At 36.5% G+C, this 27,712-nt stretch overlaps 1 protein-coding gene across 7 annotated transcripts in view; it reads left to right on the top strand.

Annotated features, from left to right (window-relative positions):
* PRUNE2 (prune homolog 2 with BCH domain) overlaps positions 1–27,712 on the top strand; it is a 139,157-nt gene that overhangs the window by 59,649 nt on the left and 51,796 nt on the right. For 6 of the 7 annotated variants that reach the window (XM_065860575.2, XM_071801711.1, XM_071801709.1 and 3 more), the window contains exons 7-8: positions 19,874–20,032; positions 20,993–27,536. In XM_065860575.2, coding sequence (XP_065716647.2) covers positions 19,874–20,032; positions 20,993–27,536 — 6,703 coding nt within the window. The remainder of the gene's footprint in view (positions 1–19,873; positions 20,033–20,992; positions 27,537–27,712) is intronic. The other variant, XM_071801712.1, reaches the window with a different exon arrangement.

The raw sequence follows: 27,712 nt of genomic DNA, 5'->3' as shown, positions 1-27,712 counted from the left end.
GTTAATAGAGTTTTGTAATCACAGACAGTAAAGCTAAAGCTCTTCACAGAGGTATAAATGATTTAGTTAAAATTGACAAATGCAGATTTTAACAGAGAAGAGCTTATTTTGGGTCAGAAGAGAAAAAGATGCATTAGCTTTGCATTATCTGTATAATGCTGATTTCTTGATAGTTTTAAAGATATCCCACTGGTAAAGCTTAAGAGAAAAACAGGATCTCTTGACCTCATGAAAAAGTTAGTTATTTGGAATGTTAAATGCAATTATATTGACATATGGTGATAATGTGATAAAGCATAAGGGTTAAAGGTTGAAGGAACCATGGCTTGGCAATTAGCAATGTAAATGAAACATTCATTATCCAGCATGCTGAGAAGTTGATGAACTGTACAATAAAACTGAGCCCAAGTCACTACTGAGATAACTCATTTCAGACATAACGGTATTTATTAGGATCCTGGACATTGTTTTGCATTTTCTGATGAAATGTCGTGCTATATAGAAATATTTCATCCATTAATTTATGTGAAATAAGTCAATACTAAAAATTCATATGGCTCTAAGCAATTCTCCAAATAATGTAGAATAAAAAAGGGAGAAGCGTGAAAGACGTGGAAGCTCATCCCCTCTGGAAAGATGTTTGATTAGGTGTATTGGTATTCTCCAGTGATTTATATTAACTCAACTGAAGCCATTTTGTATCTTATGAGAGGTAAATGAAATTAGAATCTGACCTAGTAGGTAGAGAGCCAATTATTCAATCTTCTGAGTTCCATTTGTACATAAAAGAGGGTGGGTTTAGTGACAACACAGGATGTAGACTTGTTTGAGAGACAATGCACAACATGTTTACTATTTATTAATATAAGTTACATGAAGATTAGGATTGAGTGTTGCCAGGCATTATTACAGTTTACTATACTCGTGTCTCTCTTAGAATAATGCTCAGTACCAATAAAACCAGAGCTATATTTATTAACTTGATGACGGCAGTGGTAGATTACCTCCCATTCATTAGACAGTTCTATGAGCAGTTTAGGAGGAATTCCTAATAAGAAAATAAATAGTGCATAAGTTGTTCAGTAAAAGTAACTAAAGAGAAGTTAACAGAAACCAAGACACGCAAATATACACTGTTTTTCTTGTCAGTAAGACAAAAGGATTTTATGTTCAAGTGATTGTTGGAAACAGAGTACATACTTGTTTTGTGTTAAAAAATGTAGAAGGTGTTTGGTCCTTTTAGAGACTACCAGTTTATCATGACCATAGAAAGTGACAAATTATATTTTCTGCTCCAGCTTTGTGTCCATTTGGCATTGTTAGAAATTTGGCATTAAATTTTATTCTACATAGATTTCCCACTGTGGAATAGACAAATTCCTTACTCTTGAGGCAAAACATTTGAGTAGATATGTATTAATGACATATAAACTCTGAGGGAGTCCTACATCTTATGTAGTTTTCATGCTAGTTCTGTAAAATGTTACATTAATAATGATTTATGAATTGTACCAAAACCCCTCAGTATCCCCTTAATCTCCTGCTCTATGAGTATCTGATGCACATAATTCTCACTTCACTTGTCAGTGTCAGCTAGAAATGTGGTATTTGTTTGGTAATACAAAGAAATGTAATGTGCTGTTCAGAAAAAGAGTTTCATAATATGTATGGACGATATAGCATTCTTATATGTATATAACATGCTATATTTGCATACTGTTCTGTATTACACTGCAAGTACAAGGAACATGCAAGGAGAACTCTAAAGGGCATTGGCTCCCCCCTTTCCTCCCTTCATTTGTTTTACAGAAAACTGTTCAGAGAGTAAGTGTACATATTGAAGTACTGACAATCAATCTCTGTGAATACTTTGTATCTTCAGTTTCTTTTTGGACTCTGTCTAGTTTTACAATTTGCCTGCAAGTTTCTTGAGTCAACATAGTACACAAAGTGGATGGTACAGGATATGTTTGAGATCCTATGGGAAACCTGCAACAGCAACAAGAATTAAATTTTGTACTCAGTTCTTTAAAAAGCAATTTGAACTTTAAAAAGTCTTCTAATCTTCTTGGAATAATTGAGATGACTGAGTATTATGTATGTCCCCAAACTAGGTTGCAAAACAGCTTTACTTGCAGGAACTACTTGGTTTCTGCTGTGGCTGTCTCAGAGCATGGCTGTACTTTAAAACCTAAATTGTGGGAACTTAGTGGTGGGCGAAGTACATCAGCCAGAAAATACTTAATATAAAGACTGATCAACCAAAGTGCTGTGTTGAGCACAGCTGTGCCAGAACTGAGAAAGTAGCTGCTATGTTATTATAAAATTGTGAGGAAAACACTATGAAGAAAATACTTATCAACTCTTAGGTTTTATTTTTATGGAGTCTCTTATTTAACTACCTTTGAATTTCTCTGGATATCTACATGGCTTTTACTTCTGTGGCCATTGCTGTACTTTCGTGTAGCAGCGGTATCAGTTAGGAGAGTTTGAGGTATTAAACTTTAAAGTGTATGTAATAGGACATCCCAAACTTTTTAAATTAAAAATGACCCCAAATTAGTTAATATGTTCTGTTGCTTGTCTTTCCTTTTAGAATATTTCACTGTAACACCTCTAATCTAAATAAACTTGCAGACCCACAGCTTATTTGTGCTATTTGGATAAAGTCTTCTTCTGAACTGAACTGAAGTCTGAATTTCCTGACTACTTACTGATCAGCTGTACTGGATCAAGTTGAACTGAAGTGCATAACAGTATTGTGTATCTGTGTTTATGTATTTACAAATATATTATTTTGCAATGTATATATGCACAGACACTGCTGAAATATGAACTATTCAGTATATATACAGGTTAAATACAGTATATATAAAATATTTGGTCCATATACGGTAAAAATACATACACATTAGATCTGTTTAAACAAGTTTATTTCCACAAGCAGCTCTAACAGTAAACAAAAGTGTAGACCTCAAGTCTGAGTGTTGCCTTATTGCAAAGTCCTTGAACAAACCTTCTGGAAAGATGATAGATGAGATGGAGGAAAAATAAGACATTGGGAAGCTTTTTGCATACTAATGTGAAGGTTCCTACATGTACACTGTGCACTTTTCAGAGAAGTTAAGGCAACCTTCTTTATTACAACATCCAACAAAATTAAATAATACTGTGACATAAGGGTAAGTTCTTGAAGCTCAAATCCAAGCAGTTTCTCAGAGTTCCAAAACTAACAGATAAATAATCTTATCTAGATATTTGTGAATTTCCCAGTTGAAGATATTCAGTGGCATATCCATAAGCTTGAGGTCCTCATGTAAGATAGGAGGATCTACCTGTAAACAGCAAAAATATCAGTCTCAAATCAAGATTTTTTTTAAAAATTATTCTTTTTTCTTTTCTTTTCTGGGTAGACCACTCCAATGTATCACCACTTGTTCTCAAAGAGTAACTCTCCCATCAACAAAATAGACTCCAGTATGGTGCTAGTGAGCTACTAGTAACCAGTAAGAGACTTGAGGTGATTTTGTGTACTTTTTAGTGCCAGCTGATTTATAAATACCAGTTGTGGGCTTTGCAGTCTAGTCTCATTGGTGAGGTTTTTTAAGCACAACTCTTCTGTAGCTGGCTAGAAGATACCTCTATTTTACTCGATCACATTTAGACTGTGCTTTCTAATTTATTTCATTTTATCCGCTGCAAGGCCAGAACTAGATCAGGCCATAACTCTCTTGGTGAACATGGAGGAAACAAAACACCTTAGACCATGTGTCTAGGGAAACCAATATTTTTTATTATTTTTTAGTACTACTTCTGGCATTGAAACTTCTGCTAATAGCAGTGCTTTGCAGAATGGATGCGAAAAAAGCAATAAACCAAATAGTAGTAGTAAGTGGTGGTATGTCATTGAAAGGACTAGGAAGAGAAGGCAGTGTTGCTCCATGTAAAGCTCCAGGAATGTCAAGGCACTTCATGAAAAAAATGTAGAGATTCTTCTTTTAGTAAGTTTCCTGGTTGCCTAAAACAGCTAAGTGCTTATTAGACCACAGAGATTAGCAAGCACAGAGGTAGAATGTGAATCTACAGATACTGGCTGTAGTTGATGTTTACTGTAAGCTAATTACGCAGGAGAACATTTATAGTATGGGTGAAAGCCACCTTTTTTGTAAGGTGGCTGCTTAACGCTACTCGCAGACAGTACCCACTTAACAGCTAGTTTATTCTTATCCTGCTTACTGCACAGCAACTCCCTTGTTTCCTGTACTGTGGAAGTGACAGCCTTGGCGGAGACTGTTAGGGGTGGCTTTCTTCTGTGGAAAAGTGGAGCCATCTGCTGTCCATCGTTTAACGTGAAGTCTGTGATTTTTCTGTCTTCTATATGCTCGAAAGTTCTCCAGTGTTTTTGTTTTTAGTAGGATAACTGCTAACAACATCGCTGCAAAATTAATGAGGTATAGATGTTTCTGGAAAAATCTTATCCGTTAGTAGATATGTTAAAAGGCATTTATCCAGACTTCATCATTAACTGTTATTTAAAAAGTTATATTCCATTGGCATCTTGAGAATCAGGAAAAAAGCTGGACAAACAGCCATATGCAAGTGTGCGATGTCTAAAAAACTAATTCAAGACCTTTTTCCTCTAATGCTTCTCCACCACTTCTGCAGGCCACATTGTACCATTGTCTTCTGGTCAGTTGCACCAGTTATGCCCTTGTGACACGTAGTCTTAAGTCTTAAGCAGGTACAGCTACGTGGAACAAAACAAATAATAATTTATCAGTTTGAGACATAAAATAGGCTATAATCCAGGCAGCTGTTTCTTAGTTGCAAGGAGCTATTCAAGAGTGGGAAGAGTGAAGAAACATACAAAACATTTGCTGTGAAAGTCAAAAGATGCACATTAATTAGTTTAGCTTGTAAGGTTCCCCATAATTTTCGTTGCTTATGTCTTACACACATGTAGAAACACACCCAATTTGAATAAGGCAGCATTTTTATGTAGGTTGAACCAAATGATTATAAATGAATAGAGGGATGTCTCCTGGGATTGGACATAAAGGTCTTGTAAACTGAAAATTTTATAAACAAACAGCTGTTGGGAAAATACCATTATGCTATAATAGCTGCTATTAAAATCCATTAGCAATCTTGATGGCCTGTTTGAATTTGATGCATCATTTGCTCTGACAGCATTTCCTTCTAAAGAATTTTGTAAAATATATGTAGATTATGAAAGGCAGTAGTAATAGACTAGGAGATTAACACTGATTACACATTTTACTTCCATGTGCCAATCAAGCTTTGAAGTATGCCGTGTACCCTTCAGTTTAAATGTCAGTGGACAAACGGGAACACATTAACCTGAACGGCTGCAAAGCTTTCTCCATAACTGTGGGAGAAATACACAGCTCTGCAGAGATTAAATATTTCCAGTTAAAAAAAAAAAAACATGTTTCAGGCACAAAATAAATCTCCAGTGTTTTCTGAGAGTTTGCACGCTCTCTAAATTGATGCCAAACTGTCATTCTTCTGCTCACAGACCCAGATACCACAGTGGATACTAGCTGACATAGGGGTAGGCATGGCCTGTAGATCATGCTGCTACCAAAATTAGTCAGACTTCTAATTAGATTTTGAAAAATCTGTCTGAAAACTATTCTCTTCTAAGAACAGTTCAAGTGTCAGTGTTATAGCTAAACTGTCCCTTTAGAAACAGGCGTGAAAACCCAGTGAAATGAGCCTGTGTCTGCAGAGGTAGTGATGCACTTACAGCGCAGTGATGATGCTGCAAGAGCACCATCTGGTGGGTTAACATGAATAAAAGACAAGCTTGATGGACCAATCTGATTTATACATCTTTAATCAGGACTTCTTGTCTGGTCCTTTTTTTGTAATGCTTGTACTCAGATGATATAATGCTTCTTACTGTAGGTATTTTATTTCCTATTTCTTCCTGTGTCTTGTGCTTTTCAACTTTTTATTCACTGAACTCAACATAACATAGAATTCTTTTAAGTATTGTTCTGGTATAAACTCATGCTAATTTTATGGATATCCTCCTCTTCTTCTACCTGTTCGCAATTTCTTTGCCATATCCCCTTCCATATCCTCCTTCTCCTCTCTGATACCTGCAAGCAGCTTTTTGCTGAAAGGACTGGCAAAGGATGCCATGTCTTCTACCACTTCCTCTCATCACTCCTCTCCTACCTGGTGGAGGTACAATAGTGGAGGTAAAGTACACCTTGTACATAAGAATGTTGTTCTGCTGAAGTGTACAGCAGAACCATGGTCAGTTACTCTTGTAAAAAGGAGGTATAGAAGGGTTTGGGCTGTAGTGTAGAGAGAGAAAAGTCAGTGCCTTTATGTCCTTCTAGCTGTGGGCCATTCTGTTTTATTTTCTTTTGCAGATTTTGAGTTTAAATTTTTCTTTTTGCTAAGGATTATGATACAAGCATCTTTATCAAAAGAACTGTAGGTCCATGATACCACTGTTTATTGTAATGTTGTCTTAGCAGAGTTACAGGCTGCTAAAACTAGAGTAATGTAGTAGTTGCACCGTTTAAAATTCAAGTTGTTAAAAGAGCCTTTACTACTTATCAGTTCCTGTATGGTTGTGATAATAACATTATGCATTACACTATGTGCTTCTGTCTAGCACTCAGCAATAGATGGTTTTGTAGTGCACAGTGTAGCAGCGGTTAAAACCCTCATGTCATTCTATATGGATTTTTTTCATTATTTGAAAGAAAACTGGATGCTATTTGGAGCCCCAGCTTTCTCATTTACGTGTTAAGGATTTTAACAATATTTTCAGAAAATAAATGAGGCTCTGAATATAAATACATCAATTTCATAGAGGTTGGAAGTGAGAGCATTCTAAAAATGAGCCAGCAGGATAGAAAGGCTTAACTGCAGGCCTAATTAATAAGGTGATCATGCACGTATTTTTTACTTCCATGTATTACTTCAGTTCCATGAGTTTGGTAAGATTTGAATATATTTTAAGTAAATTTTATCTATAAGTGTATTAGCAGTTTGACCACCTTATCTTTACTTGGTTTACTTCAACATTCAGACAACACAAATTCAACATTTTAAGACTTGTATTCAAACCTTAGCTTTGAAAGCTCATTTTGTCAACAGGCTACAGTGAAGTCATTGTTAGCAGTACAAAATTTAGTAAATAAACTGCTTGCTTTGTTAGGTGAAATTTTGCTTTGACATTGCTGAAAAGTACTTGTTTTTTCCTTCCTGTGTTAGAAAGATGCTTCATTGACAATGCATGACTGCATGCACAAAGCAAACAGGTGTTTTTTAAGGCATTACAGCTATGCATGGTATGCCTGTGGCTAGCTCAAATATGTGCTGTTAACTTGCTATGTATTTAGTTTGTTGTTAATTTTTTTGTTTGGTATTTACTGAGTTTATATTTAAATATATATATATATATATATATATATATATTTATTAACAGTCTTACTATACAGTTTACCTGGCAGATTAGGCTTGGCTCAAGATTTAAGTGCTTGAAAGAGAGCTATTATGGCATGAGGAGAGTCAGTCGTGCTAGCTAGAATTACTAGAGCACAGGATAGAATTGTCAACAGTTTGAAAAGCCCACCTTAAACTTCGGAAAAGCTGCAGAGGCAGTACCGACCTAACATGATTATCACCAGCAAAAGGTTTTCGGAAAGTAATCGGCCTGGCTGCTGAACATAGTGAAAAATAATGATTTTGCATGTCACTCTTCCCGTAGTGTTAAAACTTAGAGCACTTTTTTTGTTTACAAACCCCAACAATATTCCTGCATATTGTTCTTTCGAAAAAAAAATACACAGTCTTAGGCATAATTTCTTATAAACATTGAGGGTTCCATGTAAATATCAAGCAAAATTAGAACCATATTAAATGTAGTCCAGCTGCTTTGGTCCCTGGGGGCCAACGGTTGTTAAACTAGATTTACGTGCCATTGTCAGCAGAGCAGTGGTCCTGTGCCTCAGAGTGGTTAAACTCCAAGTTAGATTCAAGATACTGTCTTGCTTTGCATCTCATTTTTCACTTTAATTTGTCTAGAGAGAGAGCAAACAACCTCTGAAGCACACAGCCTGAATAAAGCATGTATGCTGCAGAACTCAATCCTTCCAGTTTTCAACCAGAATCTGCCTTATGCATAGCTTGTATTTCGTTCTCAGAAACTTGAACTGTCTCAATGGTAAAGGCTACTGTCTTAGCTACTGTAAATGTAAAACAGAAACAAGGGTGCCACAGCAGAACTCCTGCCTGGTGTAACCAAGTGTGTGTCCCCTGACAGGCGTCTGCAGAGAACTTTGTTTTGTCCTGTTTTTGCTTGTGTTGGTAATGACTCCTTTTATCTCTTCTGAAGGAACTGACTGTTTAACAAATGAGTTGCTAAAGGCATTTTGCTTGCATAACTGTGCTTATTAGAAGAATCCTTAGGATAACTTAAGTGAATTACAAGAAGCAGTGAACAGTATTTGATCATCTCTATCCAATTCCTACTTCCTATTCAGAAACAGCCAGTGCAGATGCCACTAAAGCCAGTTCTACTGAAAACACTTTGAGCCCTGTTTGTTCGTGTGTCTTGAAGCGAGATGTCCAGCTTCCTCAGCAGAAAGATGAACTGCATGAATGGAAAATTAATTGCTCTTTTGTCTCCAGTTGTATTCCAGATGAGGGTTATTCCATACAACAAGGCAGCATGGGTGGCCAAGCAAGGTGCCAGTGATTCAGCATACAGTGCAAAACTGACTTTATCAAAATACTTCATGATGCATTTCTAAAATTTTTATATACTTAGCAGAGAACTTTTACTTCTTGGAAGAGCATTTTGGTAAACTTGCGTGCTTGATAAATAGCATGAATATTGTCTATGTAGGGAAATGATTGGGAGAACACTTGCATGAACATCAGTGGCATGTGCCAAATCCTTTGAAGTCCATGAGAGGCTTTCCATTAACTTCTAGTTCCTGTGATTCTGAATGGGCCTATTCATTCAGGCTTGCAGAATGGACACCTAAGGTTAGTAATTATTATTTGTATTTTTAATATGCAGAGACTCCAGTTTGAGAGGGGCATTTCAAAGCTGTTGAAATGCCTGTTCAGCTGTGTTGCTGAAAGGAAAACCTTAATTGTGAAACAAAGGATTAAAGTATGATAAAGACTGAGGTATAATCAAAAATTTTTTTGCCTCAATGGGAAACTGTATTTGCAATTAGAGAGACTTGGGGCAATAGGAAGAAACTATGAAAAGCTAAAACTAAATTATTAAAGTATCATCAGTGGTTCCTGCTGAGAATTCAATTGCAATAAGAAGGAGAATAAATTGGAAATAGGAACAGAGAGTTCATGACAGGTAATAGGGAAAGTAGAAAATAATGTAAGCAATGAATTTTTAGCACTAGAGGAAGAAAACTTGTAGGATAAAATAGTTCTTTAGAGTCAAGAGAATTAGTGAAGTACAGTTTTTGTGAAAAATGGTTTGCAATCAAAAGAGCAAGAGGGTAAACAGGCAGCTCCACTAGAAAGGCAGAAACAGAGGTAGCTAGACAAAACAGAAGGCTTCACTGACTAGTAAAATTTGACTAAACAGTCCAGAACTGACACATTATAAATTTAGAATATAGTAAAAGTGGTAAATCTGAATCCTGCACAAATACTTGTTTTGATTTATTATCAGCTGATGATTTTCAAAGCAAGATTTTTAATGGGGAAAAGAAGCTTGGATCCTGTACAAATCTGAATGCCTGATGGGCCTGTATCAATGAGTGATCCACATGTTTTTTATTCTGCATCAATTATGTTGCACAATAATTTGCCTGTCTATGTAAATAGAATGAAATTTAATACCTTTAACAATTAAGTAGCTCTGGTTTATTCCTGTAGTGGCATTCTGAGATACTTACATAAATTAGCAAAGTAAATGTGATAGACAAGAAAAAAATATTAAAGAAAAAGAGTCAGCTTGGGATTTGAAATTGCCATATAACCATTGAACAACTCAAGGAAATTTAAGGGATTATAAATTAGTGAAAGTTTTGGTCACTGAACCAGAAAACAGAAAAATGTGAGTGCATCTGCATGGCTGCGTTACTGTGTGAGGAACAAGACAGGATTCCGCAGCAGATTATTTTCCTAACTGTTGAACTAATAATTTCACATTAAATACCATTCCCTTTTGGAAAGAATTAATGCCCAGCAATAATGTTGTACCACAGTTTTAAAAGTTCCTTTTCCTTTTATGGATTTCATTGGCTGCAAGTTTTTGAGTTCCATACAAAAGATTTTTACTGGTTTTACAGCCTATATTAGTGTTAAAAATTTTGTTGTTTTTATGTTAAGTACCAGTTGTACCGAATGATTTGTTCAGAATGCCACACTGGAGGAAGAACTGCAGGTTTCCATCTGCTTACTATACACAATGAGTTTTCTTCCTCATCATAGTGGTGTTAAGGAACAGGGATGCTGGTGGAGACATGGTGCAGTGGAACTCTGCTAGGCCATATACCAACAATGTCAGCTGGAGGTGTTCGCTGGCTTTGGGCTTTGCGCTCTTTGGGCTGCAATAGAAAGTCTGGCAGCAGGGGACAGGGTTGGATTTCATTGTATCAAAAAAAACCAAAAACAACCATCCCACCCCCAATACTGTCAGGCCTGGCTTGGCTGTTATTTCTAAATATGCTCTTGGCTGAAGACTGATTAGCTTGGGTGAAAGTAAGTTTCAAAGATTATGAGAATGTTATTTCCTGTTACAGGCACAGAGGATATGTGTGACAGGTATAGAAGGTAGATAGAATTTTTCAGACTGTCTGCCTACGATGGTATCCATTTGCAATATTGCTAGCTTCTCTCTATTGAAAGTGGTTCTAATGGTACATCCAGTCTTGCTGCCTCCAAACAAATAAAGTATTCTTGAAAGTAGGAGAGAAAACACTTTTCCCATCCCTCTGTAGTGACAGCAACTAAGAAGATATAGCGCTTTTTATTAGACAGAGCTACATGTTATTGGGAAAATGGCAATAATATACTGTTGTCATTGTTATATGATGAGTTAAGTCTCCATTTCCAATTTAAGCTGCAAGCATTAAAAGTGCACATAGGAATAGTTCGCCATCCTGCCCTGGCATTTTGTTTTTTTCCTGGATTATGTCTTCAGGAAGAATTAACATTTTGATACAACATTTGTTCATGGATTTGCAGTGGTTAAATCAATAGTTAATGAGGTTTGTCGTATAATTTGAGCTTGTAGTTTGTTTATGCTAGACCAACTTTATCCATACTCCAAACAAATTATCTCTTATAATCACCAGCCTGAAGATAAATCTCTAAATGTTTTTCTGATGATAGTGCTGTGGTTGGCAGGTGTTAGAAGTGCCTCCCAGGGACAAAGATTGAAGATGGGCTTGTTCTCACAAATCCTTCAGGCGAGGTTGTTTAGCTTTCTATCCTGTCATCTGCAGAGGAGCCTTGTATGGTGCCCTGCTAATGAAATCTAATAGGCAAAGGTCATATATCTTTATGAAGAAAAATGCAAAGCTGGTGAGTGATAAATGTTCTCCATGGGGTTCAATGGACGATGCTCAGCCATAAAATCTGTGTTTAAACAGTGTTTCAAACAGCTTGGCGTTTCTCTTGTTTTTATGCCTTAACTAGTTTTTATAACAATTCTCATTACTAGTAATAGGACTAGATAAATACAAAAATAGTTGAATATGCACGCAAAGTTGTCAATGTAACTAAAGAAATAGGTGGAGACTTTAAATAGGTAATTATTTTTCTGTGTGTAATTATTTTCTGTGTTTGTTAGCATTTTTCTGTGTTAGCATAATGACTCATATAAAAATACATGGCAGTATTATATTTAAATTTGAAAGCTCTGTTGACGAGTGATAGAAGCAGACTACTAGCTAGTGTGAAGATGTGAAGATTTAGCTAGATTCTAGCATCAGTTGTGAATAAAAAATGTCTTTTTAAAATATATATTTTCTCATTTGACAAATAAAGGACTGGGAACAAAACATGCAGGCATAAAATTGCAGATAGAACTTCTAACGAATGCAAGTCAGTGCCTTTAAGAAATTGCTTATCTGAAGTTAGAAGGAATTAAATAAATCAGATATTGTTGAATCACTGCTGTTTTTTGAGAAGTTACCAGTTCATTTGCTATAGTTATACTGCTGAGCTAAGAGACAGTTCAATAAATCAATTCAGGCTTGATGGATTCTACAAACCATTGCAATGAGTGCGTGGAAGAGGAAAGAAATCTCTTAGTATTCCCTCTTTGACAAAAGGGTATGCAAAGAGCCTGAATGGATGAATGGTTGATTAATTTTGCCAGAAATTTTCTTGACAGCCAGAAATGTGTTTCTGTGTTACCATGTTTGCATGGGAATTATTTTGTAAGGTATGAATTATTACATATAAACTTACACCTGAGACTTAGCTGGCTAAAACAGACAGCTCCTGGTCAGTGTATATATGGTTGTGATGTTTTATATGTTTTAATTCATCACTCTGGCAAGTCAGCCTTCTGCTTGTTACCACTTGCTAATCAGTCAACAGTGAAATCAAATATTGTATGTGATGAAATGAACCTTGTAACTGAAGTTGTAGGTTATGTCTTTTTCAGTATTTTTTAATTCAGTTACAAGCTATGGAAAATTCAAATGGAAGTTCTTAACCTAGGATCAGAAAGCAGAATAACATAAAAGAGAATAAAAAAGTGTGTCTTATGGTATGTCCACATGGCTTATTTATTAGTCAGACACAAAAATAGTGTCTTCTCTAAGTTTCAGAGGTAAATAATTAATTAGATTGTATATATTACACTGTACTATAGTAGGAAGATTTTTTTTCCTTTTCGGTTTTTACATATTTTGTGCATATTTTATGCAGGTGATATTTGCTTATAAATGGGGTGCACTCTGCAGACCCTGGATTCCTTTATTTCCAGGCTTTGGCTAGGCATACCTGTGGTTTCACGATAAGAGACTTTCCGTTCCATACAGTTTGCTCCAGAAAAATATGTACATATTTACTTCAGCCTTTAAAATAAGCTGAGGGGAGTACATTTTAACATCATACATTTTAATATTTCCACAATATGCAAGCACATTTCTCTGTAGTTCTCTGCTTTCAGCAAAAAATCATACTGTTATGATTGCAAATTTTCTCATTTGTCCCTTTAATTATTTTACAGAGGTGGAGTTTTAAAGATACACCTGAAAAAGGAAGCTGCATTTAAGCCTTTAAACTTGAAAATCACATCTGTATATTTTGCTGTATTTTGTACTTTTAACAACTCCAAACTAATTATCCTTCAACAGCCAAAAATGCTGAAAAATGGCAGCTTTAGATTTATAAGTGATGATTTTCTTATTACAGAAATCACCCACTACAATGAGACAAATTACAAACTCTTTGAATTTCCTCTCTTGAAGATGGAAATAAATAAGCACTTTCACCTTTATCTCACTATACTAGATGATGTACATCCCTTCTTCGGTTTCTCTGCTGCTGCAAAACCTTTTTTCTCCTAGATTTTGTGGTCACAGCCGTCTAATATTATGTCATTCCAGTGCACACCACCACAGTATGCATACCATTGCCTATGTCTCTAGGCTATGCGCTTAATGTTTATCTCATGCGGTAGCGGCAGCGCCTTAACCAGGCTTCATGTCCAGACCTTCTGATCTACATGATTTGAGTGTTTGTGCCCAGACTCCACCAAGACCAGGCAGCATTTTGGACTATTGTATGTCAGGCAGTTAGCTGTACACCTCAGTAGTCAGAGGAGACTGCCGTGCATATGGATGAGAATCCAGTTTGTTTTGGGTGGGTGGCAGTGATGGCCGCTGAAGGCAGGTATTCCAGCTGGAGGAAGAACGTTCTAAGCCAAATGGGCCATTTTGGTATCCTTACATGGAAGTACACAGAAAACAAGGACATCTTTGTAAGTTCTAGTTAAACACAAATTTAAATGGATAAGCCTGAATTTGAACACATAGAATTTGCATTTGTATCAAGCACAAGTAACACTTATTTAGCTGTAATGTCAATTCATAAAGAGTGGATCATTGTTAAGGCACACTATCATGAAATGCATCACTGCTGTAGAAAAGGTACTGTTTCCTGTGTGAAACTAGCTGAACACACATCTATTGAAGAAAATGTAGTTGTTTCATTTCTTATAGATGAATCCTTGAATCGTTCTTTCTTGCCTTTTTTTTTTTTTTTTTAGTTATGCTGCGTTTAATTAAAATAATAGACTGCAGGGGAAGTGAGATCAGTGCTAAACAAGCATTCATCACTTTATTCTATATGCAGGGTTTCACAATGCTACAGAACTTCCTGTTTCAATTCCAGTCTAAGTTAAGCTCAGGATGCCTAAAGTTAAGCATAAAGTGTGACAGAGGTCTCTGTAGAACAGGGTATCTCAAGCTCAGATGCCCATTTTCCTGCTCTTTGGTTTAGGACCTAATACCTGTTTCTTTTTGGAAACTTTAAACAGCAACAACAACAACAACAAAAGAATCAGATTCTGCTTTTCTTCTTTTCAGAAGACTGATAAATATCAGTGTAGCAGAGCTAGTATTTGATGGATAGAAATGCACAACAGAAAAATGTAATCTTTCCTTACAGAAAAGATGGTGAATTTTGTATAGATGATTTTCAGCAGTGGTATTGATACAAATAAAGAGGTAAAATAGTGAATATACTTGTCCATGTTTCTGGAGTCTTATAAACACCATACTGTTTATTGTGGTTTCTTTTAGTTGTTCTTGTTGTTTTTTGTTTGTTTGTTTGTTTGTTTTACATTTTAGTGACCTTACCTGAAAACTTTCAATAAAAAATTGAGTATTTTTCTGCTTTTTTTACGCGCCCCCCCCCCCCCTTTTTTTTTGAAGGAGGGGGTTCCTAGTAATTAGCTGGATTTACAACAAATGGCACACAGACTGTTAGCTCTGCATGTGTGCTATAACATTGGTGTTTACCCTATTATATTGCAATTTAAGTATGTCATAAAGTTTTATCAGTGATCACAGAGAAATAAACTGGAATGCAGAAATACTGGCCATGAAATATTAAGAGAATACAGTGTGAAACAGTATATATTGACTTCTTTATTGTGATAATTACTTTGGTTGTGAAAATTGTAATGGGATACAGCAATATTCTTAATTTATATTTTGTGATGGCTGGGTATTTTTAGCAAATGAGTTGTCAGCAGAAAGGCTTCATTAGACCCATCAGGGTATCTGCCCGTGAATAACGAATCCCAAACTGTACTGACAGTTTCCTTGAGCCAAAATGATGGAGCACCTCTGACAAAAGCCATATTGTGCTCTCCATGTGAGGAGTGTGAAGAACAAAAGAGACAGTTTGTTCTTAATTTGGTCAGGTTAATATTGACACAGTTAGCTTAGAAGAATCAGGAGTGTGTGTAATGTACATTTACAGTGATCACTTGGGTAATTGGCTGTTTGCTTCATGAATCAGAAACAATATACAACCTACACAACATGGTATTTCTTAACAGAAATACATAATAGCTGAACAGGTCACATTAAAAATGCTTCAAAAGTCTGTGGATTTCTTAAACTTTCTCATTGTGTTTACCCAGATGCCAAAAAAAATATTTACCACTTCTGAATGTTCACTGTATTGTTATGCGTAACATTGTGTGTTTATATGCATTAGACAAAACAAATGCACAATTTTATTATAAATGCTGACACTAAATTGCTTCAGTATTCATATTTCTGTTAACCATGAGTTTGCATATCTAACAGCATTTGCAAAATATCTTTACTACTAGATTCTATTTCAAGTATATAACATTTCAAGTATGCTTATGGTCCATTTTTTTGTTATGGATTACTTAGGGGACATTATAACAACTGATAGTGTTTACATGTGCTGCTTACTTGCTGTATACTATGCAAATTTTAATTAATATTTAAGCCAGCACATGCTAATAAAGTAAAGTAATTTAAGAATGAATAGCTGACTGATCTTTGTCATGGTTTGGCTGTATGTTAGTGTATTTCCTACTATACTAATTCATTGACAACATATTTTACAGTGCCTGTAATTACTTTGGGGCACAGCAGCTTAGCTGTTGAAATGATGAGCATTTTTTTATTTCTGAAGGAAATGTTGTATTTTCTGTTAGCATTTACAATACATGCAACATTCTGATTGTTTACTTAGGTTAGCAAATTTGTGGAACTGTCCGTATATCAGGTATATCTTTGAATATTTAGTCTTTGGTAATTTATAAGACTTTCTTGTTTGCAACTTTATTTGAATGTTTGAATGCTTGTGAAGGGAGTATCTGAATTGTGTTGTCGGTACTATTAATAGTTTAAAACTGTAAACTTTATGGATGTTTTAGGGGAGGGATGAAATTAAACTAAGTTTTAGAAAAAAAGGATTACTTAAATTAGTAGTATTTATTAACATTTCAAAAAATCACCTTTGCTTATTTTAACATTAATAATTAGTTTTATGGGTTTTTTTAATAGGCTGATCAACCAAAAAAAATTGATGAGGTAGAGTCATGATGCTGTAAGACATGTAATCTCATCTTGCATTTATTCAATAGCTTAGTCAACAGCATTGTCCAGCAAATTTACTCTTTGACCTGTTCTTTTAACAAGGTCTGTTTGCCTTGTGTTTCATTTCTGGATGCACTTAGTGAAGTACCAACTGATGAGAAACATTTATTGTTGATTATTAAAATGACTCTTTATGGGTAACTTATGTTGTCAAGTATTATTTGAATGTTAATTGTTGCTTAGTAATAGTAATGTGAGAAGCTTGTATATTATTTCTTATGTCACAGAATAAACCGGGTCTTGAGTTTTTGTCAGACAGTTTTTTGTCAGACAGTTTTTTCACTGACAGACTATGGGGTAAAGTAATAAATGGGATATGATCCACATCATTTTGCTTGGCATGGACAGTGTTCTGACATGCCTTAATGACTTCCTCAGTATTCTTGTTGATTGGATGTAACTGCAAAACATCTCTTGCCCTCTTGGACTTTTAAATCCTCAAATAATTGGCATGTTCTCTTCAAAGATGTTTTCTTTCAATGTAGTTCATGGTGCTGGCTCACCTAAACTAATTCCATAATGCTCTGAGCAGTCTCTCATCAGTTGACAGGGCTTTGCATCAGGCAGTGCTGGTCCATTATCATCCCAGTAAGAAAATCACACAAACTCTATGAGGTATCATCTAAAAATGCTCTTGATTAGAGCTAACATTGTAAGGAGAAAACACTAGAGATCCCTTTAGGTGGTTGGAACCCTGAGGGATCTAGCATTGCATAAGCCTCCAGTTGGGCACAGTATTCTGGGGACACCCTGTTCATAGAAGATATTTCCACCTTTTGATCATTTTAGCTATTATATGGTTTTATTACAAGGAAACAACTCCATTCCTCCTTTCTACTATTAGAGAAAGGACATTCATATGAGAACTTGTTGCTCCACTTTTAGATAAAGGCAAGGATGCACAAGTGACATAAGTGCTAGTACCAAGCAGATGCTGCCTGCAGGCTTTTATGGTACAGTTGGCTGGCCCTGTTTATTCTGTGCTCAAGGAGTATGTGTAGCCTGCAGATCTTTGATGGTTATGGCATTTTTGGTGCCACACCCTTGCTGTGGTAACCATTCCCACCAACAAATAGCTGATAGCATGTGAATGTTGTCTCTTGTTCTGTTCTATTCATTATCTTGCTCTACTATTCCCTAGTGATCCATGGCCTCACACTCTAGAAATATATCTCTGATTGCCCTGCATGTACATATTGACTCTCCAGTCATGGTTGTGACAGGGGAATTTTCCCTTGCCTTGTGGGTAGGTTAAGAGGTTCCTCCCTCAAAATACTGCTGAAAGCAGAATTTTTGGCACCCCTCAACCTACCACTATCTGAGTGTCAAATGCCGGTTGAGGTGATGGCAGATATTATCTCACTCAGTGTCACTTTGGTGAGCCTTCTAGTTCAGTCACGTGATTTTAACAGAAAATTTCTTAATTCCTTGCGTTTTCAGCTTATACAAACAATATAGAAGATAAAGCATCGTGAAGCTTGAAGGCTGGACATTTTTTAGAGTGATAGTTTGTTTACCTTATATACAACCATAAAACATCTTGCAGACTAGATTCTTCATTGGTCCGTGTCCTTCCCTGTGATCTCCCAGTCTTCTTGAACTAGCTGTGAGTGGGTAGCTGAGACAAGGAGTTATCAGGGATTTTCAGATGGTTTTGAATCTACTCTAATTTTAATGTTTATTCTAATGGATTTTAATTATTCCAACTGCAGTTAGGAATGAGATAACTGAAGTAGCTTCTCCATGCTAAAGCACATTTTGGTACTTTTTCTAATATAGCCAATACTTCAGTCTTCAGCAAAATGTTACGGGTTTGGCTGCTCAGAACTTATTGACCAATATTCCTCACCATAACCCTCTATTCAGATTTCATACCTGAATTTCCACCAGTAAAATAACAGCTGACTTTTTTTGTGCACTAATCTGTGTGAATTTCACATAAAACTCATTTTTACGTGCTATGCAAACATCAAAGTAGAAATACATCTCTAATCGGAAAAGGATCTACTTCCAAAGCATTTGATGATGAGATTTTTTTGTTTTAAATTTAACTTACAGGGAAGGAGATACACTTTGTGGACACATTTGAGTAGATTAATAAATAGTATTTATATATATATAACCAAAACAGTAATTTATCAGGTAGGAGACAGATGCAGGGGAATAACATGCCAATCTGCATATACAGTTGTGTTGTGCTCATGATGAACTGCTGTTTATTCAGGGTCAGTGTAGCTTGGCAGCATCAGAAGAACTATTAGCTAGAAGATGACAATTTTTTTTCCCTCAAATACAAACAGGAGAAATAAAAAAAGGATAAATTAAAATTTCAACGACTTTGTTCACTGGCAGTTATAAGAACTGAGGACCGAGGGGAGACATTTACGCTTTGTGTGTTATGTCCCCAAGCAAGAAAGAGAGATGTATGGTTTAAGTTGCAAAATCTAGATGGTTCAACATGGGGTTAGTCTGTGTATAAATGAGAACAGGAATGACAAATTCAGTGTCTACCTCCTTGTATATTTGATGGGGGGGGGGGTGTGTGTGTGAAGATAAGCATTTTTTTGACACAAAGAGATTTTAAAACTAGCTTGTCTTATTCTGTCCTTATTTGGGGAAGATTATTATTTTGAAGATTCGCACAGAATTCAAAGAGCAGGAATAAAGGTATCTAAAGGAATAATCCATGGTAAAATTCTATACAGTCATGTAACATCATAATGGATACATATAGAGGGCTGCAAAATTAAGTTAGCCTATACCATTTCCTTTTGAGTGCCTGATTTTGCACCCCAATACTATTATTTTAACTTCTTTTGTTTTAAATAAAATATTGACATGGCAAATTTACTGAAATGTCTTTATTTTTCTAACAAAAATGGTTTTTATTCAAGGAATAGCACTAGCACAACACTTTGAAGCAACCTTGCAAAAGCAAATACTAGGAACCAATAAGAATTCTGTTTCAGCAGCTGTTTCAAGAAGGCAAACCCTACATTTTGTGATTTAGTGTTCTTCAGAAATGAAAGTTCATTACTGCACTGTGAGATCAGTTCTCAATTTTTATTATTTGTCTTTCTAAAAAGCACATAGCTATTTTGACAAATGGAATGGGATTTTATTTTCAGTTACAGACAGTGATGCTTATTGGCTTGTGGCTGTTTTCACCACAGATTTGGTTGGAAAGAGCAAGAAAAAGACACTGACATTTCTTTTAATTTCTTACCATATTTCAGGACTGCGTGTTACACAGGAATCTCATTGGTGACCTGAAAGTATTCATAGATAAATACGGGTTTGATGTACTTGTCATTTTGGCCAACTGTTTGTCAAATGAGAAGCAAACAAAACGACAAATAGCAGTATACTCCGAAAACTTAGAGCTAGGCAATCAAGTAAGTACCTGGAAAAATAATCGATTCATGTATTTCTTGAAAAAAATGTTGTTTGGTTGTTTGTGTTGTATATACCAAGGTGTTGAGTAATTAAGTAGTGTCAAAATAGCAACAGTTGTCTGGCAATTGAGTAGCTATTTGAAATGGCTGCATTATTTATATGATGCAAAATAAAAGATTGTGATATTTATGATTGTTTCAGTCCAGTCTAACAGAAAAAGTATATGGTTATGAGAAATACAGGAAAAGGCAGGATTTTTCAATTTAGCTAAAGCAGAATGATCAATTTTTTTCACTAGTTTTGGCTTGGGTTTGTATTGTTATCTACACAAATGAGTCTTCGCCAGTGAGGGACAAGCAAACACACTTGTCTATTTGTATGTTATCTCTAAAGAATTTAAGCTCTGTAATGCAACCAGATTGTTACTAGGATGTTCATTTATCAGAAGTGAGATACTGTCCTTTTTTATTGACTATATTTTTTCCCAAGTGGAAGAAATCATCTCAGTGGCAGCTTTTGCAAGCTTTTTCTCCGTTTTAAAAACTTCTGATTTCAGGGACGGGTGGTTAAATGACTCTGTTGCTTTCAAAGTCAATATAAATATTTTATGAATCTAATTATCTCCTTCTAGAAAAACTTTTCTCATGTACCCTTACGTATTTGACTCAGATTTCTTAGGCAATAACTAAACATTTATTTGGGTTTTCTTTCACTAATGAAAAGTGAATTTAGTATCTTTTCAAGTAAATATTCTGACCAATTCTATAAAACATATTTTGTATTGATCTTTTGTTATAATACTTCATCTATTTTTGGGATCATAATAAGGCTGTTACAGAAAAATGACCAAGACATAGATTAATAGGGATAGGTACGTCTGTGTTAGATGGTGCGGTAGTAAATATGTGCCCTTATGCCCTTGATTGTGATAGCTCTTAAAACATCCTATTTTTCAACAGATCTGCTGTGAATTAGAAGAATGTCAGAATCCTTGTTTGGAGCTGGATCCTCTAGAATGTGGATGTGACCAAGTTCTCGTTTATCGTCAAGAAAATTCTTTGGTGACCTGTGACCAAATTTTTCTTCTAATTAAGGAAGTTATAAATAGGAGACAACCAGAAATGGTATCAAACAGTAGAACATCTTCTACCGAAGCTGTTGCTGGAAGTGCTCCACTTTCACAAGGATCTTCTGGTATTGTGGAGTTATATGGTTCTGATGTAGAGCCACAGCCCAGTTCTGCCAATTTTATAGAAAATCCTCCAGATCTAAATGGGTCTATACAAGCCAACGTTGATGTTAATGTAGACCTTGTGAGTCCAGACAGTGGATTGGCTACTATTAGAAGCAGCCGATCTTCCAAAGAGAGTTCTGTTTTCCTTAGTGATGACAGCCCTGTTGCAGAAGGTGCTGCTTCCCATCACAGTCTTCTGCCTGGCTTTGATTCCTATAGCCCTATTCCTGAAGGAGCAATAGCTGAAGAACAAAAACCTCAGTCTAGAGACAATAGCGATAACTTTGATCTTTTCAATTTTGATCTAGCACCCGTGGTCACAGCTCCATCCGAGTCATCTTCTCGTTCTGTGGATTGTTCCCCAGCAGACGACTATTTCCTTAATAGTGATTCATCAGAAGGGCAACAAGTCACTGTGCAGAAAGAACTTGACGAGACAAACATGCTAGAAAATGATACAGCAAATTATTCAGCTGACCTACTTATGACAACAAATGAGGTAGACAATTTAGCTGCATTTGATGAGAATCCAGGAGAAATGTGTGAGAAAACTTCAAGTTTGATCAATTTAGTTGAAGGTGATTCTTCTTCACCAGAAATGTTGAAATCTGCTGATTCAAGAATTCCACCAACTCCTATGAACAGTCTTGTAGAAACTTCACCATTAGATAATGGACAACCTTTATTTTTCCCACAAGATGTCATTAAAAAAATTAATGAAATAGATGGCACAGATCATTGTCACTCTCGTGTTAGGTATGGAAGCTGGTGGGATGGCTTTGATCTAGAGTCCAGAAATGCTGATACATGGAGCTTAAGTGAGCAGGAATCTGTATTTCAGAGCCCAGTCTTATGGAAAGATTGTAAAGAAAGTCCCTTGCTACGAGAACATGTTGACAGGAGAGCCTCAGATTCAGTGTTCCTCCAAAAACAGCCAAAGCAAATGGAATACATGAGAGCAGATCTGTGGGATAATCAGTTTAAACAAGATACTTGGAACCATGAGAATCAAGAGAAAAACAGTGAACATACACATTTGCAAACTGCTTCTTTAGAGGAAACAAAGCAAGATCTGGAGAGCTTTACTGACCTGTGGAATGTCAGTCAGCCACCACCTGTGATGTCAGATGCATGGTGCAGTGGTGAAGGAAAAGGTAGTCAAATAGCTGGAGACTCTTATGAAGTCTGGACTAAGTTTGATGCAGGAGATATTGCTAGATCCTCAGAAAATATATGGAACATACCCAAACTGGATAGAGAAAAAAAATCAGTGAATATTCCTGAAGAATGGGCCATATCAAAATCAAGTTTATCTGATTCTTCAGAAAACACAGTGGACAATGAGACTGAAAATCCACCTATCCAGGTATCTCCAGAAGCCTGGGATAAAGAAAAATATTATTCAGGAGAAGAATATGAAAAATCTGAAAGTGCAAATTCTGTTTTCAACAACATGCAAAATAGCTGTAAGTTGCAAACAGAGGAAGAAAATGTATTGGATGACCTTAAACACAGACCAAACCAACTTGAAAATATAGAGACCTGGAATATGTCTGATAAAAACATCAGGAAAGAAGTAACAGAAGTAGTGGCGCCATGGGAGGATGCTTTCCTGTACTCAGATCTTAGCTCCTGCAACATAGGTGAAGACTTAGTTGTTTCTCCACCAGACACCAATTATTCAACATCTGATTCATATGTATCACCTACATATGTGGAAGACGAAAGAGAAAATGAGGACAAAGATTTTGACAAAGAAATAGTTATTGATAAATTGATAAACCCAGATTTGGCTGAACCAAAAGTACTTGAGAAAGCAAATAAGGAACCATTGTCTCCTACAAACATACCTTTTCCATGTGCCAGAAACACGAACATCTGGAACACTCCCCTAAATAACATCACTCAGTTACAAGAACGAAACTCTGAAATTACAGCTCTTTCTGCCTCTGTTAAACCTTCTGTTAATTCAGAACAAACAGCTGATCCATGTTTTTCAGCTGAGATACGTAACAGTGAAAATATTTTTTCTATATCTGAAAACGAAAGAATAACACTGATAAATGAGCAAACAGTGAATGACTCATCACCGTCACAGAACAAATTGAATTCCAGACAGCCTGCAGCTGAAAATGTAGAAATAGTGAGCAGTGTTCCTGTAGAAGACACAGACACATCTACGCCAACTTCAGACACTGGGAATGGTCTGGATCTGAAAATATGTGACTTCGTAGGGAACGAGATGCTTAGTGAGGAGGCAGCACAAAACAGTGCTGATATTGATGAAAAGCTGGAAAGTCAGGATTCAGTGCAGCAGCTGAATTCATGGAGTTTACAGAGTGAGCAGGGTTGTGAGGAAGGCTGGGACAATGCTGTTGTCACCTTTCAGGAAGGAAAAGAGGCATATAAGAGAACAGATGGAAAAAGTGGACAGCAAATGATCAGTGACGTTTATAATAAACTAGTAAAAGAGGACAGTGAATCTTCCTGTAATGCAGATTCAGAAGAAAACAGGTCAACAAATGAAGTTCCCAGCTCCCCAGAAAAAATGAAGAACAGTGTTAGTTTGGAAGCATTAGACAGAGAGAATGAGTTGATTTCCAGTCAAAGCAATCCAATTTGTCAGGAAGAGATGAAAGAATTGTCACAGAATAATGTAGAAGCTTCTTCAAGTGCTTCTGAGGAAGTCAGAAATTATGGATATTTTGATGACTCCAGACCACATAATTACAATTATAGTGAAACATCACAGCTGCTTTCTGAAAAAGCTGAAAAGGAGACTAAAGTGATAGAGGATGCAACAAGTCCTGACATGGAAAGTATCTCTGAAAGTTCTGATAAGGGTAGTGATAATCCTGAAGATAATTCTTCCAAAATGCCCCAAAACTCAGGCATATGGAATGACTCTGGAAAAAGTGATTTTCACCTTGCCACATCAATTCCTTTGACAAAGGAACCACAAGAAGTGCTGGGGGAAGTGAAAGGGAGCTTACACGAAGTGGCTCCTAACCACCCTAACGTTTGTGATTCTGAGTTAGTGTCTTTCAAAAATAGCTCAGAACTGAACAGAACTCATGAAAAGTCTTTCATAGATGAATTTAAAAAGAGTCCTTCTCCAGGTTATGTCAGTGTTCCTGACATTACAGATACGTCTCTGGTGGAAAATTCATTTTCACATGAAATACGTTCTGGGAGAAATGAAAACCCTGGAAATTTAGACCCTGCTAATAATCTTTGTGGGGAGCCATGTGTAATGCTTAATGACAATTTTTCCCAAGCTGCTTGGAATTCACAACCATGTGAAGATTTGCAATCTCCTGGAACAAGTCCCGAGGCAAGTGAAATCCTTGAAATGGCAAATACCACAAGTAGCCTTTCAAAGGATATACAGATCAAAAGTTATTTGGAAGAAGATAATGTGTGGAGTGATTCAATAAATGATTATGCACACTCAAGTGGAACAAGTCCAGATTTAAGTGATGCATCTGTGAATGTGTGGGGAGACCTTCCAGTTGCCAGTCATAACAAAAAAATTCAGGATATGTGGGATATTAAAAATAATAAAAATCTTGAGGATGTTCATAAAAGGAATGAATCTAGGAATGAACGTGAAGAAGGATTTGAAGCAAGCGCTGAACAGAACAAAGTTCCTAAAAGCCTGGATTTTTGGAATGCCCATGTGGATGATGATACTGTATCTTCTTTATCAAGTCCTGACATAAATGAGGATTCAGAGAACTCAGAGGCATGCCCAGAAGTAATTCATGAAGATTCCACATATGAAAACAAACAGGACAAAGTGTCTGAAGTTGGAGACAATTATGCTCAATCTAATGCAACAAGTCCTGAAGCAAATGAAGACCATTTAGGTGCAAAAACTAAGGTGGGAGAGGAGGTCCAGATAGGCATCTTCAGTGAAAATCCTGAAACAATCAAAGTTGGGAAAGTATTGCAGGAGGACTTGACTATAATGGAGCATAATGAGACATCTGAATATTTAGGTCACTGGGAAACACTTCAGAAAAACTCTGAGATGAGTATTTTCAATGAAAAAACAGATAGCAGGGAAGACTCATATTTGTGTCAAACGAGCGAAGAAACTACACCGACTTTTGCAGCTGGTGATAAAGAAGAGTGCTCTTCAAAAACTGTTGATATGTGGAGTAGGTCATTGAAAGCTGATTTAAGAACTGATCCAGAATCCTCAGTAGGAACATTTGGTTTTCCAGATTATAGTTCAGAATGGTGGAATTCACAACTTTGTGAAGAAAAGCAATTGGAAGATCAATATTCTGTTTCAAGTCACTCTGCAACAAACCAGTTGACAAACAGTAAGCCAGACTCCTGGGGGTCACCTTCACAAGATGAAGAACTAACACAAGCACATTTCACTAATGCAACTAATGATGGAATTCGGACTTCCCTCCTGCACTGTGATGAAAAAGAAAATGAAAGGCTAGTAAATCCTATGAGTATTCCTGAGAGTCAAAAAAGTCAGGACACTGTACAGTTCAAACAATTTGATCCTTTCATACTGGATAAAGAAGAAGGGGGCTTAAAAGATCAGTTGTTTCCAACAGGTGGGGAAAATCAGCTGACACCACAGAATCTTTTTTCAGATGAGGAACGAAGTATGCCAAATATACCAGTTCAAGAAATCACTGTGCTAGATCTACCAAAAGACAACCAGGGAAATGCAAGTCTCATTCCTCAAGAACAACAGCAGGACACGTGTAAAAGATTAGAAGCACACAACTCCCATCCAGGTGCTTTCACTGTAGAAGACTTATCTTTTGAAATGACAGAGAAGTCAAGTCCAGGGTGGAGTATATTAGTTCCCCAAACTGCACTTATCCCAGATATTTTACAGGATAACACACAAGAAAGTAATCAACAGTTTTCAGTGGGACCTGACCTGTGGACTAATGCTGAACAGATTGTCATTTTAAAATCAGATGGTGAAAACCCTGATATATTAAGTCACTGTGAACAAGACACTAGTTCAGAGGCATCAAGCAGTCCCGATGTGTGCCAGGAGTACGAAGCTAAGCATGCTTCTATCCCATCTTCTCAGACTGGGCTTGAACCTGAAGGCAAAGGTAGTCAGATGATTCACGCATGGTCAAGTATGAGTAAAGAGGCAGATTTTGATTCAGAGTGTCAATTAGTAATGCAGAAGGTCGAGACACAGTCTGAAAATGATAGCTTCCAGGATTATGAACAAGGAAAGACTGATGACTCCTATCAGCTAATCTCTTCTAATATTCAGGAGCCTCCTGAATTTTCAATTTTGAAAGAATATGGTCTAGAAAATAAGCTTGTTACTGACCCCATTGAATCAGCTGAGATTAGCAGTGAAGTTTTAGAAGGGACATCCTTAGATCTGAAAGACACATTCCATGAAAGTTTTACTCCTGCAAATCATCAAGGAACACCAGCTGATACAGCTCAAAAAGAAACCTCCCAAATGCATTTTTTTCCCATGGATCTCACTCTACCTGATGTAGAAGAACAAAGCTTAAAAGAAATAACTGCCTTGGCTGAAGTTGGAAAATATTCTGATATTGACCATACAGCAATATCTGCTGATGAGCTAGAACTGTCAGAAGAATGCATGGATGAATCTGAGAAAGGAGTAGAACATAAGATCAGGAACACATCACTGACTGACATCCCAGCAAGCACATGTGATAGTATGAACATAGTGGCAGTAGCAGGCAGTGAAACAGCTGAAGGGGAATTAAACGGTAAACAGATACTCTTTCCTAAATCCTTTCTCCCTGGTGATAATGAAGACTGTGAATCTGATTCAAATAATCAACCAGTTGATGACATAGAAAAAGAATCTGAAGATTTACTTGAAAATTATATTCCCATGTTTAAAGAAATGACCAGTGACCAATCACCAGTGGTGTGTACTCCACCATCCTATGTATCTTTTGATGCTGAACCCTCTGACAGCATAGAGTATGCAAAGGATGATCTCTTATTACAGCAGCCATTTTGTGACAGTTTTTCTTTGGAAAAACCTTTACCACTGCCAGGACCGCCGGAAGGTGCAGAAGGCATCCTAATGACTGAAGATAGCAGCATTAAAGATCAGGTGTCTGACACATCCACAGAGTGCCTTCAGGACAATCACACATCAGTACCCTCACTCTCTGAGTCTGAAGTAACTCAAGGAGCTTCTGAGACTTCGACAGGAGAATCTGAAGCAGAAACAACTGATCTCGACTTACCGCCAGATGGAGATAAAAGATCACTTGATGGTAAGAAAGTCTGCTTTCCAGGGTGGGTTCATAGGACAAAGAAAGAAGGAAATGTCTGGAGTATTACTGCTGAATGGTGTGGCTTTGAGTGAAGTTTGAAGTTTGTCTCTCTGTTGTACAAAACTCTGTACTTTAAGAAGACCTCTAGAATCACCCTTCTAGACAGATCTAAAGCT

This window comes from Patagioenas fasciata, chromosome Z (assembly GCF_037038585.1).
Source record: "Patagioenas fasciata isolate bPatFas1 chromosome Z, bPatFas1.hap1, whole genome shotgun sequence".
Classification (NCBI taxonomy): Eukaryota; Metazoa; Chordata; class Aves; order Columbiformes; family Columbidae; genus Patagioenas; species Patagioenas fasciata.
The sequence above is the reverse complement of the archived record's forward strand: the minus strand, read 5'-3'. Positions and strand labels throughout refer to the sequence as shown.